The sequence below is a fragment of the Periplaneta americana genome, chromosome 7, assembly GCF_040183065.1.
Source record: "Periplaneta americana isolate PAMFEO1 chromosome 7, P.americana_PAMFEO1_priV1, whole genome shotgun sequence".
NCBI classification, from domain to species: domain Eukaryota; kingdom Metazoa; phylum Arthropoda; class Insecta; order Blattodea; family Blattidae; genus Periplaneta; species Periplaneta americana.
This window is the reverse complement of record NC_091123.1, coordinates 174,146,447-174,166,971: the sequence shown is the minus strand read 5'-3', so window position 1 is coordinate 174,166,971 and position 20,525 is coordinate 174,146,447. Positions and strand designations below refer to the sequence as shown.

General features: G+C 35.5%; 1 protein-coding gene across 1 annotated transcript in view; it reads right to left on the bottom strand.

The window, feature by feature from the left end:
- Positions 1-14,846, bottom strand: part of LOC138703763 (COP9 signalosome complex subunit 1-like) — a 65,557-nt gene extending 50,711 nt beyond the window's left edge. Inside the window, exons 1-3 of the mRNA XM_069831921.1 lie at positions 14,714-14,846; positions 14,086-14,175; positions 4,693-4,874 (exon numbers count right to left, since the gene is read on the bottom strand). Coding sequence (XP_069688022.1) covers positions 4,693-4,874; positions 14,086-14,175; positions 14,714-14,755 — 314 coding nt within the window. The 5' untranslated portion in view covers positions 14,756-14,846. The remainder of the gene's footprint in view (positions 1-4,692; positions 4,875-14,085; positions 14,176-14,713) is intronic.
- Positions 14,847-20,525: the final 5,679 nt, after the last annotated feature.

Below are 20,525 nucleotides of genomic sequence, written 5' to 3'. Positions count from 1 at the left end.
CCCCAAAGGTCTTTTTCCCTCTGGCCTCCCAACTAACACTCTATATGCATTTCTGGATTCGCCCATATGTGCTACATGTCCTACCCATCTCAAACGCCTGGATTTTATGTTCCTAATTATGTCAGATGAAGAATACAATGCGTGCAGCTCTGTGTTGTGTAACTTTCTCCATTCTCCTGTAACTTCATCCCTCTAAGCCCCAAATATTTTCCTAAGAACCATATTCTCAAACACCCTTAATCTCTGTTCCTCTCTCAAAGTGAGAGTCCAAGTTTCACAACCATACAGAACAACCGGTAATATAACTATTTTATAAATTCTAACTTTCAGATTTTTTGACAGAAGACTAGATGACAAAAGCTTCTCAACCGAATAATAACAGGCATTTCCCATATAATAAATGTTGATAGCAGGCATTTTTGTCTAACTTCACGTGTGATTTCTTTATAAACCTCAAATATGGTATACCACTTCCAACATTTATTTTTATCATGTTACTCATTCAAATACTTTGAGTAGTGTTAACTCTAGTTCAGAATGCCCTTACTAATAATTTCCCATAATTTTTCTCTATTGATAATGTCAAAGGATATTAAATTCTCTATGTTAAGAGATCGAAAATACTCAACTAAACATGATCTTTCCCTTTTCAAACCATTCTGCTCTTGGATAATAATGTCACCTGTATTGCTGACAGTCTTTACCTATTATTTTGGCACATTATTTTAGATAAATATCTGTAATTATCACAATCTGTTTGGTCACTTTTTTTTCGTAACACTGGAAAGCAAGAACGGACGATTTTATTAACTGTAATGCAACTTTAACTAAATTTTATTTTCACATAAGATACAGGTATGAAAATGTTACAACTATTCAATTTCTCACTTACATTACATGAGAGTTATTTCTTAAAGATAACATCCTACAGATAGCCACATTCTTCTTACGTGTTCCTGCACATGTTCATCATAACTTGCTTAACAGAATCTCTTCACGAATGCTACATTCAATTTATTAAAGCTATGAGGATGAAGAGCAAATACTCGCAATTTAAAAAATCCACATTGAAAGATCCGATGACCTTGCAAGGCAAATGACATTGCTGTTTCTTCACTTTTCAAACAGCACTTATAAAGAGATGATCAGTATTCTTGCAATATGAGGTCTAACACCATTCTGATAGCAATAACCAAGGAAGTTTTTAATAGAAAAAGATACATCTTCTGCCGACCTCTGAAAAAAGAACTAAGGAAGATACTAGTCAAGTGCTTTGTATGGAGTGTGGCATTGCTTGGGGCAGAAACATGGACATTACGAAGTGATGAGAAACGACTAGAAGCATTTGAAATATGGATATAGAGAAGAATGGAGTGTGCGAAATGGACAAACAGAATAAGAAATGAAGCTGTGTTGTAAAGAGTGGGTGAAGAAAGAATGATGCTGAAACTGATCAGGAAGAGGAAAAGGAATTGGTTGGATCACTGGCTGAGAAGAAACTGCTTACTGAAGGATGCACTGGAAGGAATGGTGAACGGGAGAAGAGTTCGGTGTAGAAGAAGGTATCAGATGATAGACGACATTAAGATATATGGATCATATGAGGAAACAAAGAAGAAGGCAGAAAATAGGAAAGACTGGAGAAAGCAAGGTTTGCAGTGAAAGACCTGCCCTAGGGCAGAACACTAAATCAATGAAATGACAGTATCTTTCAAAATTTCTCATTATTCATTAATATTAACAATGAGCACTGATTGTAATCTATATTGTTTTACTCTAACATCTTAAAATAAGATGACTTTAAATACTTGTTCTGTCTTCATTCAATTTTTAGGAAGATTTATTTTCGAAATCCGAAAACAGTGCTCTGAAGATACATCAAATCCTCGGTAAACTTGGGTATCAATGTCAAATGGAGTTATTTTTGTATTTGCTAGTACACAATTGATTACTCTTTTATATCCTCAGTTACAACAAGTCACCTTATGAATATCTTTATGTCTAAAAATATGTTAGTTATGTTTAATGTACTTACAGACGCAAATTCTATTAGTTTATTTAAAATAAAATTATAAGATATAATTAAATTTCATTAGATATTCTGTTTAGTAGACCGATATGTACTGCCTATAAATTTTACACCCTGTATATATTAATATGTCCTGCGCCATGGCGTAGCGGTCTAAGGCATCCTGCCTAGGACTCGCGTTACGGAATGTGCGCTGGTTCGAGTCCTCATGGGAGAAGAAATTTTCTCATGAAATTTCGGCCAGAGTATGAGACCGGTGCCCACCCAGCATCGTGATGCACTTGGGAAGCTACGATTGGTAGCGAAATCTGGTTACCCAAATCAGCTATAATGGCTGAGGGGCTCATCGTGCTAACCACACGATACCTCCATTCTGGTTGGATGATCGTCCACCTCTGCTTCGGCATGTGGCCATGAGGCCAGCAGCTGGTTGGTCGGTCTAGGCCCCTCGTGGGCTGTAGCACCACGGATTATTACAGCTCGAAATACTTACTACATTCAGAGTTCTTTGAGATTAAAAGAGAAATAATACCTCTGTTAACCAAAATAAAAGGGTCCAATCCCATTTCGGATAATAAATGCATATCTTTAAAAGGTTAGAAACTGACTCATAATTTGTGTACATGAAAGGATCACGTTTATTAAAAAAAAAAAAAAGTTGATACAATGCATAAAGTAATACCAAATCTAAATATTGATTGGTTCTTTGCACTATTTCTTTAAGAAAAGTCCCATTTTTTTTCGCATCTTTTTCTGATAGCAATGTCACCAGTGGCGGTTCCTCGGGGGAAGAGAAGGGAGGAACGTCCTCCTCACATTTTCTTCTTTTGGAAGTAAATACCAAATAAAATATGTGCCTTGAAATTCAAGGAAGATTCGATAATTTTTAAGTTCACAGCTATAAGAAAAACTTGGTTGATTGAAATAACTACTGAAGCTTTCCTGGCGACGTGATAATTCGAAATTTTCTCGGGCTTCCAGCCACGTCATAAGTTGGTGATCCACCGACGTTTCGAGGATGTTCATCTTCCTCATCTTCAGGGTTAAATGATATCTGAGGGTACCTAGCTCCTTAATTTATAGTGCCAGAGGGAGTCAGCCGAGGAGCTGTGCGCCGATTGGCTGTTATTAGTGCAGACCGCGGCGAGAACGTTGCCGACGTGTCGTCTTGCTTTGTGCTTTCCGGCTGAATGACCTTGGGTCTCACGGTGGGCTCGGCGGACGAGTTCTCCACTGATGACGGCCTGTCGTCCGGGTGGCATGGTCACCGGCTATTAAATTTCTCACCGACACATAGACAACAGCGCACTAGCGGCCAGAGAAAGAAGCAGAGTTTTAAAGCAAGTCAATAAACGGAGAGGAAGGAGATCCTCCTCTGAATCAGTGCATGGGCGGGAAATAGAAACCGACTGATTGTGCAGCAAGCTCGCTACCGCTGCCACCTAACGATGTTGCCTTCAACGGACTATAACACATCTAGGAGGAGACACAGCAAAAACAGTTTTAACGCAACGCTATGAAAGACACCATGTAAACTTTTTTTAAATTATAAATCAAAAATATTATTCATTGCACTTTATATAGGCTACTATTAATGGTTTTAAACTTTCGTGGATATTTGAAAGTTAAAGTCGGGTTTATGTAAAACAAAGAGGAAGTAGTTATACATAGTTGGCCCCTGAAATTCACTTCTATTAATTGTTTACTAGACAGGGCAACAGCCAAGTTGTCAGTTTTGTACAAATATATTTGAAACTGAAAGTAGGTACTCCAAACTACATCATTTTTAACATAAAAAATTAATCGGCCACCGGCAGCTTTGAACAATAATGATAGTATGACTTTACAAGAACTGATATTCTTCAAAAGCATGTGATACTGAACTTGTAAAATGTACATGTGGCAACACAGACCACGTGGGTGGGTGCAGTGTTCTCGCTTTCCTCAGATTATTTCTCATTCCCATTTCCGTAAAACGATTCCGTTTACATGTTAGTAGCTGGTCTCTTCCAACAAGTGTGATGCTGTAGTGTGCTCGAAAAATGCTACGAGGTTGTGAATTTCCTTGTAATTGTTAATTTGTGCAATTATTCAGCAATGAATGGAAGTGAAAACATAATATATTTTGGACAATTTAGGAAACTCAGTTTACAAGAACAGATTATTGCTATACAGAAGGGAAGGCCAACCCCAACACTACATAGTCTTACATGTATGAATGTACGCTAATTTGTAGCATGTTTCATTCAAGAAGGTGTCATTTCGTGCTGTTAACTTTTTTCCTCCTCTTAAGAAATATGCAGGAGCTGCCACTGAATGTCACGCCTGATTAGTACTAGGGGTGGGTTTAGCCACTTCATGTAAACAATACGACATATTGCTGCATTCACATGCATTCCTAGTGATAACTAATTTTCTTTGGAATTGCTTCTACTTTGTTCATATATTTTGCCCATAAAGTGTTGAAATTAAAAATAAATATGAATGTGCCATATATTGTGCATAAATTTTGTTCTTCATAAATACTATAAAAGTATAACTTTTAAAATTTCATTATAAAAGTGCAGTTACATGACTTACACATTTCGGTTAACAGAGGTTCAATTAACAAGGTTTTACTGTAATTCATGAAACATACAAATACTATTATGTTATGTACTTACCCAATTGCTTCCTGTAGTTTTTTGTGTAACTGCTGATACAATGCTACATTATACGTGCACATAACATAACTTATAGCCATCTTGAGAGCTTCTATCCGTAATGTAGGGCAGTGATCTGCAATATACATGAGGCGATACAGTCGAGCCAACCCAGTGTAGCTGTTCCCATATGCTTCTAGATCCTGAAAGGTAATATCATAATCATAAATAGGAATGAGAAAAACACTTACCAGTGAAATTAGTGTAAGAGTAAATAATGTTCTCACGGTTATAAAGAAGTTGTTTTTTTTTAGTAGGTTATTTTAAGACACTTCATCAACATCTTAGGTTCTTTAGCATCTGAATGCGATGAAGGTGATAATGCCGGTGAAATGAGTCTGGGGTACAGCACCGATAGTTACCCAGAATTTGCTCATATTGGGTTGAGGGAAAACCCCGGAAAAAACCTCAACCAGGTAACTTGCCTCAACCGGGAATCGAACCTAGGCCACCTGGTTCCGCAGCCAGACGCAGTAGCTGTTACTCCACATGTGTGGACTATATTAATGTTAGGATTGCTCAGAAAGTAATATCCGAGGTTTATTTTTCTCAACCAAGAATTAAAATATAAAAATGTAATCTTAGATGCTACAAACATCCTGCATTTGTAAGCAGAATTGCATATAATTTTTGACGTCAGAGCTCTAATAAACTGTTAAAATGGAGTCTGTGAACAATTCTCGTTACAAACAAGAAGTAACTGAATTCTTAATTTTGAAGAAAAACTTCGGCGGACATTTATAAATGTCTGTGTGTTGTGTACTTAAGTTCTGCAGTTGGTAGAGAACATTGTTGATCACTGGGCTAAATATTAAAACTGCATAAACACGACAAAATGAACTTAACGATCAGTTGCACTATGGGTGTCCTGCTACAACTACCAACCCAGACAATGTAAGTTACATAAAGTCTCACAGCTCAATACAGAATTCAAAGAAAAACTATTTCTTGTGAATTGTTGGAACATACTGATGCTGATGCCTAATCCTGGATAATTACATAGGTGACATCCTGGATACACTATTCTGAGCCAGAGAGAAAAGAACTATCTGTTTTGAGACAGTAACAGGGTGTTTCTTGTCGATGTAATGCCAAGAGATGAGAAAACTTTTCAGTGAAGCAGAAATTCAAAACGACCTTGCCTTCATGACTGTCCATGGACTGGAATTATTACCAGTCTTGAAGAAAGAAAACTACTCTCTATTTGAAGATTGTGGAAAAAGCAGTGGAGTTGATCGAGGCAGTTCCAGACAAGATAGTAAGTGCAGTGAATGATAAATGCAATACAGTAATGTCTGCCAATCCAACCTTAAAAACAATAAAAAAGTGTAGACAAGATTCTCAGTGGTGAAAATGCAGATTCTGTGAATGGATCCACTGCATGTCACTTTTGTTTCAAGTATGCTCCAATTTACACGTTGGACATTGAATGAATAAAAAAAAGCAATATTTCGAGAGTAACGAGACAGCAACAAAACTGATTCGAACCTAAGAATCCAGGGCTTGCTCTTTACTACCGTATTACATAGCCTAATTTTACAGCAAATTCACTTGACGATCCTCTTTCTTCACAAACCGATCAATTAGGTCACAACATACTGAACAACTACTACTAGAATAAACTAGAGACAAATCTGCATTTGTTTCTAAACTCTCGATATATTTAATATACTGTAAAAATAAATATATCTCGTAACGGAAAAGAAAAAGATAACAGGAACACCCGCAAACAAGAGAAAAATCTACCAATATGAAAGAAAACTTTTATGCAGGGAAAGAAAACTAACAACACGTGACTCAATTTTCTAAAACCAAGAAGAGAGAAAGAGAGAGATCTTCCCAATACAGCCGAAAGCAGCCCTGAATATAAGCAGTACAGCATTACAGTTGTCAGAGGTGAGTAGGACATCTCCAAATTTGCCTCCCCTCACGAGTTCTAGTCAAGTTTAAACACTCCGCTAACCAGCTATCTTATTGGTTGAACTGCTGTTGTCATAGTTACTGGAGAGCAGAATGATGTAGCTGTCTCCTCTCTCCAGCCCTCACATAGACACTGCAGGCTGGTTATAGCGCTGTTATTTTTCGGTATGAATTATTATTTTGTACTATCTACAGTATAGCGAATGGGCATCACCAACTGGATGTGGTCGACATGACGTAACTTACATCTTAGCCGTAGTGAATAGTAAAATTAATATAAAAGGAGAAGTGTTCATCATTTGCTATAACTTGTTTGTGATCTTAATTCAGCTGGAATTAATACTGTCATTGTGTTCTGTTAAAATATTAGGGAAGGCAAGGATTCCTTTGCCTGCCCTGAAAATCTGCAGCTGTGGTAGAGCATAAATAACTGAAGGAAAAAGCCAAACAATGCTTTTCTGTAATTGTTCAGGTTTTCCCAGAATAACATGCGTTTTGTGAATCTAACTTTTTTTAAAAAGAGAATAGACAGTCATTATTTACTTCGCTCGATACCTATACTGAAGCAGTTGTTTATTACTGTGTTGTGTATTGGTGTGTTGGGCACAAGTTCATTAGTAATGGCATTCATATTCAGTCGAAATGTAAACAAATAATTAGATTTCTATCAGTCTTAAAAACATGATATTTTACAAATTAAAAATAAAATTAGAAGAAATAATTAAATTTCACTAGACATTTTGTTCAGTACAGATAAGTAGGTACTGTCTATATAATTTTGGCAGTTTATGTCGTTTACACCCTGTATTTCAAGGGGAAAAAATAAGGGTGGGGCATACGGCCAAGAAAAAAAATTACCATGACAACACTGGTTTAGAATCTATTTAAACCAGATGAGATCCAGAATGGAATATTGCAAGAATATGTAAACAAGGAAGGTAATTAAGTTTAATGGGTATGAAAAGAGAAAAAGACACACATTGGTCGAGCGATATTTTGCTCATTTGAGACCAGTACTAAATCATATCAACTTCTTGACTAAATTATTTATCAATCTTCTTAATGTATCCAGCCGTTTGCTGACAACATAAAGTCCACTATAGTCCACTGTAGTCTATTCAGTTGTTGTTTTTCACGAGAAATGAGGGGTATTTTGATCGGTGTTCATTACAGATGCTTGTTGCTAGTAGCCAGAGTTGGGGTGTAGTCAATATATACTGCAGGGCTGTGTCTTCTGCAACTGGTACTGATGATTTTAATTTACTTCTTTTGTGGTTTATGGATGGACAATATAGAAGAATGTGTTCCAGATCTTAATCATGATTATTACACCACAGACAAGTAGGATTATCAGAAATGTGAAATCTGTGTAGGTACAATTGAGTGACAATGTGACCTGTTCTGGCTCTTGTTAAAAATGTTTGAACATGTCTGGGCAAATTTTTGTACATTTCCATGTCATTTGGTTTCTTTTGTACAGACTGTAAAATTTTTCCTTTGTCAGAAGAGAGCCAATTGTTGATCCACAGGTTTGTAAAATGAGACTTTACTGAAGCAAAAGCACTGGATAGAGATATCACTCAATTATTTATGATATACAAGAAAAGATAGTTTTTATACAGATCAATTTTTCCGGACCTAAACTAAAAGGCTTGGTCTACTTACAATCTACCAATAAATAATTAATTATCATAAAATGAATTTAAATATGGGGATCAATCTTTAGATTTATTGTCTAGGATAAATTAGCCTTTGTTAACTCAGGCTATTTATAATGTCCATTTAAAATGTAAAAATCAAGACAAAAATATTCTCAGTGTGACTATTAATAGATGGATATGTATTGAAGTTATTGCACAACTGAATGTTTATTTCATATTTTAAAACCAATTATAAGAATGTTATATCTTTTTGGCAACACTGTTGACATTTTGTAATACTATCTTATCTAATCTTATTGAAGTCAGCTAACCTAAAAAGAATTGATAATTCCAATAGTGGATCTTTAATGATTTGATATATTATTCGGAATATAATTTTCACTATATTGTAAGTATTCTGTTAATAATGTTTTTTTTTAATCCGATGCCACCAGGTTGTCATTTGACATTTCTGGTCTATCCTGGCAATGGCTTATTTGTAACCCACTTCTGAGGTTGGGGCACCTGGAAGGCGGAGTTACACTGCCCTGATGATATTATAAGATGATTATGAAGTGCCAGGAGAGGTCTTAAACCTAAGTCTAACCTCATTTCCAGACCATGGACGAACACAGAAACATTCCCCCTTAAGGAAAAATTCCTGTGTTCTAACTGGGAATCGAACCTGGGACCTCATGAAATGTAATCAGAAGCTCTGGCCACTAGCCCATGAGGCTGGTCCTGTTAATCATGTAATGATGAGTTTCAGTCACCCATCCAATAATGCTGTTGTTGTTTTCTAATGCCAGGCGTTTGACAATAAAGTCATTTGACCTCTTGAACTCCAATATTTTTCAAAGATATTATCATGGACAGCCAATGAAGCACAGATTTTGAGGTCCATCCAATAATGTAGTAGGCCTAGCCTATATTTCATTCTGCAATCTGTTGTGAAATATGATTTCTTGTTGTAGATATTTCTTTTGGTCAGGAACAGAAACCTGGAATTTCCTTTTCAATCTCCCATTAGCAAAGGGCTGTGTTACTGGTATCGAAAGAACTGTTGGAGATAATGTCTTCTGCTGTTGAGAGGCCGATCTGTAGTACTGGTACTGGCTACTGGTTCAGCTTCAGGTTGACAATCTATTGCATCACTATTGTCTACTGCTTCTAAGCTTATGCAACCTACTCTGAGCATTTCTATTATCAAAGAATCTATCTGTGTTACGTTAATTAAGTTTAGCAACACCACCATCGGAAAATGAAATACAGAAGAAATGCAGACATTGAATATTTTATTTATGACACTCTGACAACATGCAGACAGTGTGGTTGGCGAATCATTGTGACAGTTCTGCGGCAATCAACAAAGCTCTCCATAATTAAATTCATTGCTGGCTATGCAAAGTATAACATTGGGGCATTATAATGGATGGAAGTTGAGATTAAAAGAACAGATAATCAAAACAAGAAGCCACAGTCTAGTCTATACAGTCGCGAAGCTTGGGGTGATTTTTTGCATCTCTCACGGTAGTTGCTAGCTGCTTGGAGAACTGTGTGTACTAGGAACAATAGACTGTGTCACTGCCATCGTGATCTAATACAGGCCGTAAGGCAGACCATGTGACTCGCTTAACCCGATCACGAAGTGCGGCATTTCAACCATATAAATTAATTGGAATGCATAAAAAGTAACATATATTTCTCTAAAATGTAGTGTAATTGCGTTAATAAAATTTAAAACAACGATTAGGAGACATTTCAGACATAATTCCTTGCGAGTTAAGGTGTAATATTATTTTTGGTGTGAAAATTACGTTGTTCGTATGTGTAATAGACCTACCTGCCTTTATTTCGATTAAATATTGCGAAATTCTTGTACATTCATTTATGCACAATTCAGTAATCTTCAGTTGCACCACACGAATATTTAGATACGTTGAAATTATAGGTTATGTTTACTGTCCCAGTTGCCCCTTTCTGTCTAATTTTAGTGGTCTCCAATGCCCTGCCATTCATATGGAAATATTATAGGTTATGTTTACTATATCTTATATTCCTAAATTCGCAATTATACATTATAATTAAGCATAATGTCATGTATGATACTCCGCACATTCAATTTGTCTGTATTTTAAAACTACAATTGAGTACTGAATTATTGTATTTATCTACTACCTAAGAGACGAAGTAACAATCGTACGTACACTAATTTGATAGGAGTAGTATGGTAAATTTTCTGTTTTTATCAAGGAAGGTAGATGTGCTATATTAAAATCACAATATAAATTCTTTTTTATTAAACCTCAAAATAGCTTCCATTCTAAACTTAAAATGTTAATCAAAAAGATTATGTTAACATGTAAAATTCTCTTCACATTAAAATAGCACAGTTTTGTAATAATTTCTGCAACATATTATGCAACAAGAAGTAAAGGGAACTTATGGACACATTACACTAAATAAAACTTAGCTATGATACGCAATAAAGTTATAATATAATAATTCACTGAGCTCCATACACTGAAATAGAAAACCCGAACATATATTACAGCCTGGTCTAGATCGAAAAGGCATTGACTGTGCCATATTTCGCATTGTTGTGAAAAGTTGTGTAAACTGTGAAATGTTCATTATCGGTTGTAATAACTGTAAATGGCTAAAATACAATAATTTGAGTAATAATATAGGACAAGGAGACGTTTGTTGCACTATAAATTCTAAGAAAAAGAGGTCAGAGTTATCCTTCTTCCGAAAGATCCAGGAAGGCGAGTTTATAAAATATAATAGCCTATATACTTTATGAAAATAATATATAAACCTTATGTAGTTCGTATTTCAATAGTGGAAGGAAGGTGTTAATTTTTCAAAAGAACACGATATCAAAAGTACAATACATTTTATCGTCTGCTAGGGAAAGAGTCTGTGATGAGGTGATAGTAGCGATCCTGGTGGCTAGCAACTATCTATGGATGCGTATTTCAACTGTCTATGTTTGCATATTTAGTAAGTATTGAGCTTTGCAACTGTATATACTAAACTGTGAAGAAGCCCCTTTATCTCCTACTTCGCAAGTGCATAGCATTTTGACAATTAGGAAAATCCTGCAAAATGATCGGGGTGGAAGTTACACGAAGTGTTGACAAACTTCTGTGCACCCACTAAACTCGAATTTCGGCACCTGTCAACAAAAGGCCTAAGATAGGCACGATAATGCAATTTTCTGTGTTTTACTTGTCGATGTGGCAAATCAGAATATTTAATTTTATTATGATGACATGTCAAAGAAACTTCGACAGTAACTAGAGTGCATTGTATTTTAGAACAGCTTAGCCATATGAAAATTGTTAGTTTCGAATTAATTTTATCAACAATGCCTAACAAAAAATCTGCCAGAAGTTTACTGCTTAAGCAGTGCGTTGAAGGTTGGCAACATTAACAACTGATGGTGTCTCAATATTCTTATGTATAGCAGAAAAACAATCAATATTAGTAAATTGCTCAAAATAAAATAATTTTCTTTTTATTTTAGTATTGCATATTTTACCATTTTTAGTCCATATGAATCCGCACCCTAATATTACTATTTCGATCCTTTCTACACTTGGAAACTGAAGAATTTCCTTACGAGAAATGTTTGTTATTTTCTCCGGTAATTCTCTAGAAAAGCTACACCCAAAAAAAGACACAATTTTCTTTTGCTCCACTAGCTTCTGTGAAATGTATAAAACATGTGGTTTATAGTTTGCAGCCACAAATACTTTCAACATAAAAATTATTTAAGACATTTACCTGTAATTTTAATGCATTCTGTAGCCCCCTCTTCCAATTGTTACAGCATAATAAAATGTTCAGGATGCAGTACTAGGGGAACTAACAATTTCCCTAGTAATTCGTCCTGGATCTTTCACGTGTTATGTTGGTAATTAGTATGCCCAACAAGTGGGGGAGGGGCTACAACAGTGCATTAGAATATACAGGTAAATATCAAACATTTCTTATGTTGAAAGTATTTGCGGTTGCAAACTAAAACCAGTGTTCATCACTATATGCATCTCACTGAAGTCAGTGAAGTAAAATAAGGTGAATCTCCTAACCCACTACACACAACATACAGGAGAAAAAAAAAAAGTACCTACTTAAATCAATGAAAATAATGACAAAATCACTCTAAAGACACGATGTGATCACTAAGAAACCTATAAATCCACCAAACCCGCCCCAAATGCCTCCACTTCTTATATACCCGATGATGATTTTCTAAGACATTTTCACACTAATCATGTAACTCAGTGTTCCCAAAATACACTACCGGGAAAGCACTCCTTTTTTTTCAGTCCCGGGTAAATCTATTTGTGTAATTTACCTATCTACGAAAAAGGGTATATGCAAGACATAGCCTACTAAAGGCCTGAACAAACTAAACCTAACTTGTCACTGATTCCCGACCTTGTGAAAACTCGTTTATTTATTTTTCCAGATATATGTATAAGCCTATTTGTAAAATTATACTATCTCTCAGTTTCATTTTATCACGAAACAACACAATACCTACAAATCACATGTCAGTCCCGTGTGGTGTGTAGCAAGGTCGAAGATTCAATCTAAAAATAATTGTGCCTTTTTAGGTGTACTTAGCATTCCTGGAGAATTACCCTTTTTCATTAAGTGACAAACAGGTGTTATGACACTTAAACAAATTAGGCCTACTTTACAAATCTAATGGCTCTGTGAAATAACATACTATTACAGTAGAACCCCGATTATCCGTCACCCTATTAACCGATTGGTGGATTATCCGTCTGTCTTTCTCTCGCTTTTTTTTGCTACAGAAATATATGAAGTAGCCTACTGTACATTGTATTAGCATATTTTTTTCTAGAGTGTGTTATTACAAGCCTTTTCCCTTACACAGTATGGTTTACTGATCGAATTGTGGTACTGTATAACTTCTACACAAAATCTCTTCTACGGGTGTCAAAAGAAATCTTGTTGTGCTAAGTATCGAAAAAAAAAAAAGTGTAAATAATTGAGTGGTTTGGGGGAAGAGAAACTGTGACTCATCTCGCAAACAGGATATGAGTTTGGACTGTATAAAGTAAGTAAATCTACAACATGAGACCTCTACTATTCATATCTTTCCACAGGCAACCATTACAAAGTTTCTCTTGCCCCTTAAAAACCCGTCGTTGACAATGAGATTTAAATTAGTCTACTTGTGATCCACTACCTAGCGTATTAAACACAAAGGCCATAAAGGAAATTACAGAAATGTATTATTCCTTAAATTTACGAAAAAATTTATGGTACGGATTATCCGATTTTTTCGATTAATCGTTCAGCCCACCCCCTCCATTACGGCGGATAATAGAGGCTCTACCACAGTCTATTATATACAGTCACGAAGCTTGAGTTTTGAGGGTGCTAGAAACAATAGACTGTGCCGGCACTATTTTGCATTACCTGTAATGAGGCGAAATTAGCGATCCTAGTGGTGAGCAACTATCTAATGTTTGCATATTTACTACGTATTGAGCTTCGCGACTGTATATACTAGAGTGTGGCTCTACTGTAATTGCCACTGTTTCTATCTTTATATAATTTTAAAGTGAAAAACTCCCTTACAACGATTTTTTTTTTAAATTTGTCATTACGTGGCTTTGAAACATGTAGGTATTGTGACGCTCTATTAACTATACAGATGTGATTGGAAGATTGCGTAAATCACCGGCAGAGAAAATTTTTTAACTCTATAGACTCTATTCATGCACAGAAAATTAAATAAAATACTTACCAAACTAGGGTTCTCTACAATGTATGGTTCTTCTTCATTGTTGTCATTATCTTCTGGTGGAGCATCTACTTGCATTGGCTCCACTGCACTCTGAAATATATATAAAATTACTGTAATTAAAATGAATATGAAGAATACGTACATACATCAATGGTTCATCCCCACTTATTAATATACAATTTTATACTATATATTCTATGCATCTATTCACGTTGAACAAAATTGTGTGATTAATATAGACACACGTCACACACATAGGTCTCATATTCTGGGATAATGGAAATGTGTTACTTTTGGTGGTATTTCTCAATGAAACTAATCATATATTAATCGTCAAGGAAAGGACTGACATCGCATTGGTTAGCGTGATGAATCTTTGGAACACACTCAATACACTTAGAATCCTTCTTAATAGTTAAAGATAACTAAATGACAACTGCCAAACCTACTTAAGACTATGATATAAACATGCACAACCATAATAGATACAAGATCTCGGTTCCGACAACGAATCTCAACATACAACACAAACAGAAATCAAACTTCACCATATAAATTATTGTGTTCACACATGGGCACGTGTTAACTTAATGTGTACTGTTTAAAGGTATATATTATCAAAACTTACTTGAAATATAACAACCTGCTTCGCCTGCATTGGCAGCGGCATTATGATATTCGGCCTCTCGTTTCCGGCTCACGAACAGCGAGACTTGCGCCAAAGCGATGGCAAGTTTGAAGACCTGTCTGCTTCTCTTCTTGGACTTCCTAGCAGACCGTATTCAAAAATTTTATCATCAGAAACTGAAAGTATGGCCACCATGTCTATGCTTAAATTTCTTCATTGGGTCCTCATTCTATAGAGCAAAGAGCTCTAAACAGAATTAATTTTAGTCATGTGCTGCCGCCTTGTTATTGATTATGATTGACATTTATGACACTACGTTGAAATTTGTTTCTCATTTCCAAGTATCTTCACACACAGTTGCGACAGTGCATTGCAATCAAAGATAATAAATATCCAAAGTGTAGGCAAGTCACAATCAATGGCAATATAGTCACAATAGCGCCCCTTGTGGCAAAGGTAGAGAAATAATTGAGGGATACGACTAGCTGGACTAGCGGATTCTGCCATCTCTCTCAAATGATAAATGTTATATTTTATTTAACGACGCTCGCAACCTCTGAAATTATATCAGCGACACCGGTGTGCCGGAATTTTGTCCCGCAGGAGTTCTTTTACATTTCAACAAATCTACTGACATGAGCATTTTGCAGTTAAGCATTCTTCAATACACTTAAATCACATCGACCTTGGTCGGGCTCGAACCCGCAACATCGGGCACAGAAGGTCAGCGCTATACCAATTACGCCACCCAGGCCGACAACTCTTCTCAATTTTTACTTTCAAATTACTTATACTTTCGTGATAACTTAACTGTGCGTTATCGAATTTGGCTTCAGGAAATATACAGAAAATATAGGCAGGAATTATCATGCCTGAACACATATATATAATGATTACAACGCCTTTGAACCTGAACAACAATGTTATACTACAATTCATTATCGGTCTCTTTCGGTTAAGTGCAAACCTGTCTATTTATCACCCTTTCATTACTCATTTCGTGTGTTTTTGACCTTAGAACATAAAAGTAGTGTAAAACGGTATACTGGTAGGCTATCCTAGATCATAAATAGTTTAATCTAAGGTGTATGACTTCTTTAGTTATTACTTCTATGAATAGAAGATAACAGCCAGTGTCGCAAATAGTACACAAATATATACCCACATTATAGTATTAAAAAATTTCGTCCCAGAGTGTACAGACACGACATGAAAATAAAATTTGGAGCGAGTATTGATGGGAGTTCAAATGTATGTAGGCAACAATTTCGCACACGACTGTCAAAAGTAGCATATATCCAGGGGGCTCTTGTTTACTACTCATGTGCAGTGTGTTGTAAGTGGCACAACAATAAGGGAGCTCCAAATTTTAGTTCTGTATCTGTACATATATATTCTTATTTTGAGGACATTGCTATCCTCTACTGAATTCGGATCGAATCCCGGCATAGCTCAGTTAGTTAACACTCAACGTGCCAAACCGAGAGGTTACCCGGTGCCGGAACGATTATTATTATTTTTTTCCATATTTATAGTATTTACACTATGAATATACAAAGTTATGGGATACCGTACAATATATTGAGGATGGCGAGATCCTCAAATAAGAATGTATAAATAAAGTAAACTCTTTGAAATGACTGATTATTTATTTTGTGTCCCCCACCCCCAGGGAAATCGTTCTATCTCATACCAATCTAAACTAGGCTGAGGATTTTGGAGAGTAAAACGTTTTTACATTTGACACTAAAATTCAAAATTAGAATTTAAATGACAAGACCCTGCGGCTTGCACCGGTATAATAATGCACAGGCGAGCTCGTCTCACAGCCATCTTCTGTTATACGAATGTATCCGTCTCGAATCATCAGTTGTCCAATTATTATTTTGAGAAATTTTAATGCAAAAAAAATCTGCTTAGGGTTGCCGGAATACAAACCTAACCGGAAAAGTATTACATTCTTTGTTTACTACAAATCGATCGTCTATAAATGCTCCCACTGTCCCTACGTATTACCCGTATAATCCCAACATATTAACAGATATGCTTCACATTGCCGTACACACTAATCTCCCTTTCAAACTATTTCCTTTCGTCCTAGCTGAATTAAATTCTGGTGGTTGTCGTGTTATATTATCTACTTCTCCTGATATTAAAACATGAAACATTCTCACCTCCACTCAATTACAGGACCACCAACTGGCCCTTATTTCAGGCTCTTGTCGCAGCACATACACCTCCACCTCTGGCTAAAGTTACGTACACCTAATGAAACTGACAATCAAATAAATAATTTTTCTATTGTTTAAATAGCGCATTGCATATCTCAACCACAGTTTGGTATATACAGTCACGAAGCTTGAATTGTGAGGGTGCTAGGAACAACAGACTGTCCCGGTACGTGCCGGTACTATTTCGCATTGTCTCTAATGAGGCGATATTAGCGAACCTAGTGGTTACCAACTATATATGGATGCATATTTACTATGTATTGAGCTTCGTGACTATATACTAGACTGTGATAAAAGTATGAACACAGTCTAGTATAATACAGCCACAAAGCTTGTGTTGTGAGGGTGCTAGAAACAATTGACTGTTCCGGTACTATTTCGCATTGTCTGTAATGAGGCGATATTAGCGATCCTAGTGGTTAGCAACTATCTATGGATGCATATTTACAACGTATTGAGCTTCGTGACAATATATACTAGACTGTGGTATTAACATGCAGAATGCTGGGTAATTTTCGGTGTTGGACCCCGAACTCATTTCACCAGCATTATCACCTTCATCTCATTCAGACGCTAAATAAACTAAGCTGTCAAAAAAGCGTCATAAAATAACCTACTAAAAAAAAGGAGAAATTTGTTTTCTCTATGGTAATTCAACTGTTGACCGGATGGGATCGCAGAACTGCCATCAGCGCTCCCAGCATGCCTTCCATCACATAATGGAAACTGGGCATAAGAGGTAAATTTAATTGCTCATAATTTCTTCATTTTCTACACAATCTTATTAAACAAAAAGTGACTTTTTTTTGTATCACAACCCATTGCCATAACTTCATCATAGTTGTTATCTGTGTGTACACCATTTTGTCCTTGTACAACAGTACCTAACAGATTGTGTTCTGGAATAACTGCCACAGTATGTGCGATGGAGTACTCCAATTCATCGATTGTCGTAGGCTCAAGAACACGCTTTTCTTTAAGATAGCCCCACAATAACCTCACAGTCTATTATATACAGTCGCGAAGCTTGAGGTGATTTTTTGCAAATCTCGTGATAAAGCGCTCTAAGCGGTTAGCAACTAGAAACAATAGACTGTCCACGGTCGACTTTGGACTGTGTCGTATTTCCATCGAGTGCTACCTCGTTGCGTATTTCACATTGATGCTTGTGAAATGTTCGTTATTGGTTGTAATGAAAATGTTAATGGCTAAAATACAATAATTGGAATAATAATATTTTACTAGAGACGTAGAAAAATTAAGTTTGTTTTAATGAAATTTATTGATCACGTTTTATTTTCAATTCTGGTGGGATTATTATTGTTTAGGCCTACTTTTTTTTTCAAAGGATATGTTTTTAATTATAGCTGTTAATTTTGTTGTTATTTTTATTTGTTACTTTACTAGAGACGTAGAAAAAGTTTGTTACAATAACATTTATTGATCACGTTTTATTTCCAATTCTGGTGTGATTATTATTGCTTAACCTCATCTCACTTTGTTAACTACGTAAGCCTACACTACAAGTACCGGCACACGTAAGTTACTCCATTAATTCATATTTCCATTATTATTGTTGTAAAGGGAAATGCAAATTAATATTTATTGATTTCATAGTTAATTATTGCTATAATCTTGAATGAGTGAAGCGATTATAGTAAATTTCAGTTCGTTTTGCACAAACAAAAATAATATTAACGTATTTCTTGCAGGTATCTTCGAGTTTATGGTGGAATTTAATATACTTCATTAAAATAACAAATTAACTTTATGCATTTAATATTTCAATAATGGAAGGAAGGTGTTAATTTTTCCAAAAGAATACAACGAAAGTGTAACATATTTTGTCGTCTACTAGGAGAGAGATCTGCGATGATGAGGTGATAGTAGCGATCCTAGTGGTGGGCAACTACCCATGTTTGCATTTTTAGTACATATTGAGCTTCGCGACTGTATATAGTAGACTGTGATAACTTGGTAGGTTAAAAACTAGCGATCTCGCAGACGAAGTTATAAGAAAGTGCCTACTGATACATAATACGGTCACCAACAATCAGAAATAAACTCGTCATGGTGATACAAAACATTTCATTTCTTGAATATTATAGAATCAAAATCCCCTATATCCACTTTTACAAATTAAAGGATTTTGATAGTACCTGGTGGAAAATAGAGGGGACTTTGAACCTAACAGTGACTTTTAACAAAACTTTCGCTTTAAATTTAGTGGCTTCTTGAATTCAAACTATATAAATCATTCTATTTTTTATGTCTTAATCTCCTTTTGTTTGAAACCTGCTTATGCAATTTTTCTTTTACATTTTAGCCTGTTGTGAGCTATTCTGTGTCGCAAGGCAAACCCAAAATATTGGGTCAGATTAATAAATTAAATGCTGGCAAACAATTTGTGGGCATAAATCAATTATGAATTAAATGGTCTTTAGGGGTTTTTGAATTTAAAGGATTCTTGTGTAGCTTGATACGTCAATGCCATAATTTTTTAGATTATGTAGAACATGAAGATAGTCTGGTCAATTAAATTTACCTCTTACTTCTGAAAACTCCTATAGATCAAGTCGCAGACTTCTTCCTGGCGTTCCTGAAGCTGTGACATATAACATTGGAGCAAGATCTTGTCAGCCATCTAGACTTAAAAGGAAATTACCTCAGGACATCTTTCTTAGCGATACTGACGACTCTTTATAAATTTAACACAGAAAATCATCATCATATTTTTATTCTCATAGTTCACAAAAATGATTGATTGATTAATTAATTAATTTAAAAATAAATTTAATTAGAGGAGCCTTTACAGCCAACCTTATGATGATATTCTGTATGGGATATTTCATAATTTAACAATGGTCTGTAGAGCAAGTTTGCTGGTCGACCAATAAATAAATTTAAAAAAAAATCGCAGACTTGATCTACTTCCAAGCCTGTCTCACCACGAATCAGACGAACTTACTGGTTTGGATCTGTGAGTAAATTACGAAGGCAGTGCTTCTGTGTAAAAATATAGACGGCAACGGCGATTTATGTAGTCCTACTCCAATTTTTATATGAATGACCAGAGCCACCAAATAATTTACAGAGTTGTTGTTTTATAAGTGTATAAAATTATGCCTGTATTATAATAATGTAATTTATTGCTACAAACGCCCCTTATTAAAAATTTGCCATAAGGACAAAGTGCTGGAGACATTATTATGAAAATTTCTGTGTAGTCTATGTGTCTTTAAATTACCGTATTAAATTTATATATATAGTGTTCAAAGTGCGTATTATTGTTTTTCCATGATGGAAGGTATTAGAGAAGCAGAAAGCTCGTATAAAAATGATATTAATTTACACGAATGTGATTGTTGTGAAGATATACTGACTCATCAGTATTATCCTAAAAACTATAGTGTTATTGATATTTGCAATAATATAAAAGACGATGAAAGTGGAGATGTTTCTCATTTACCTTGCCAGCCTATAATTATTGAAAGTTGTTATCAAATGAAGACACTACAAGAACCAAACCTGAACAAGGACCGTCATTGTTGTTATAATAGTCTTCAAGATCAGCCTTATTT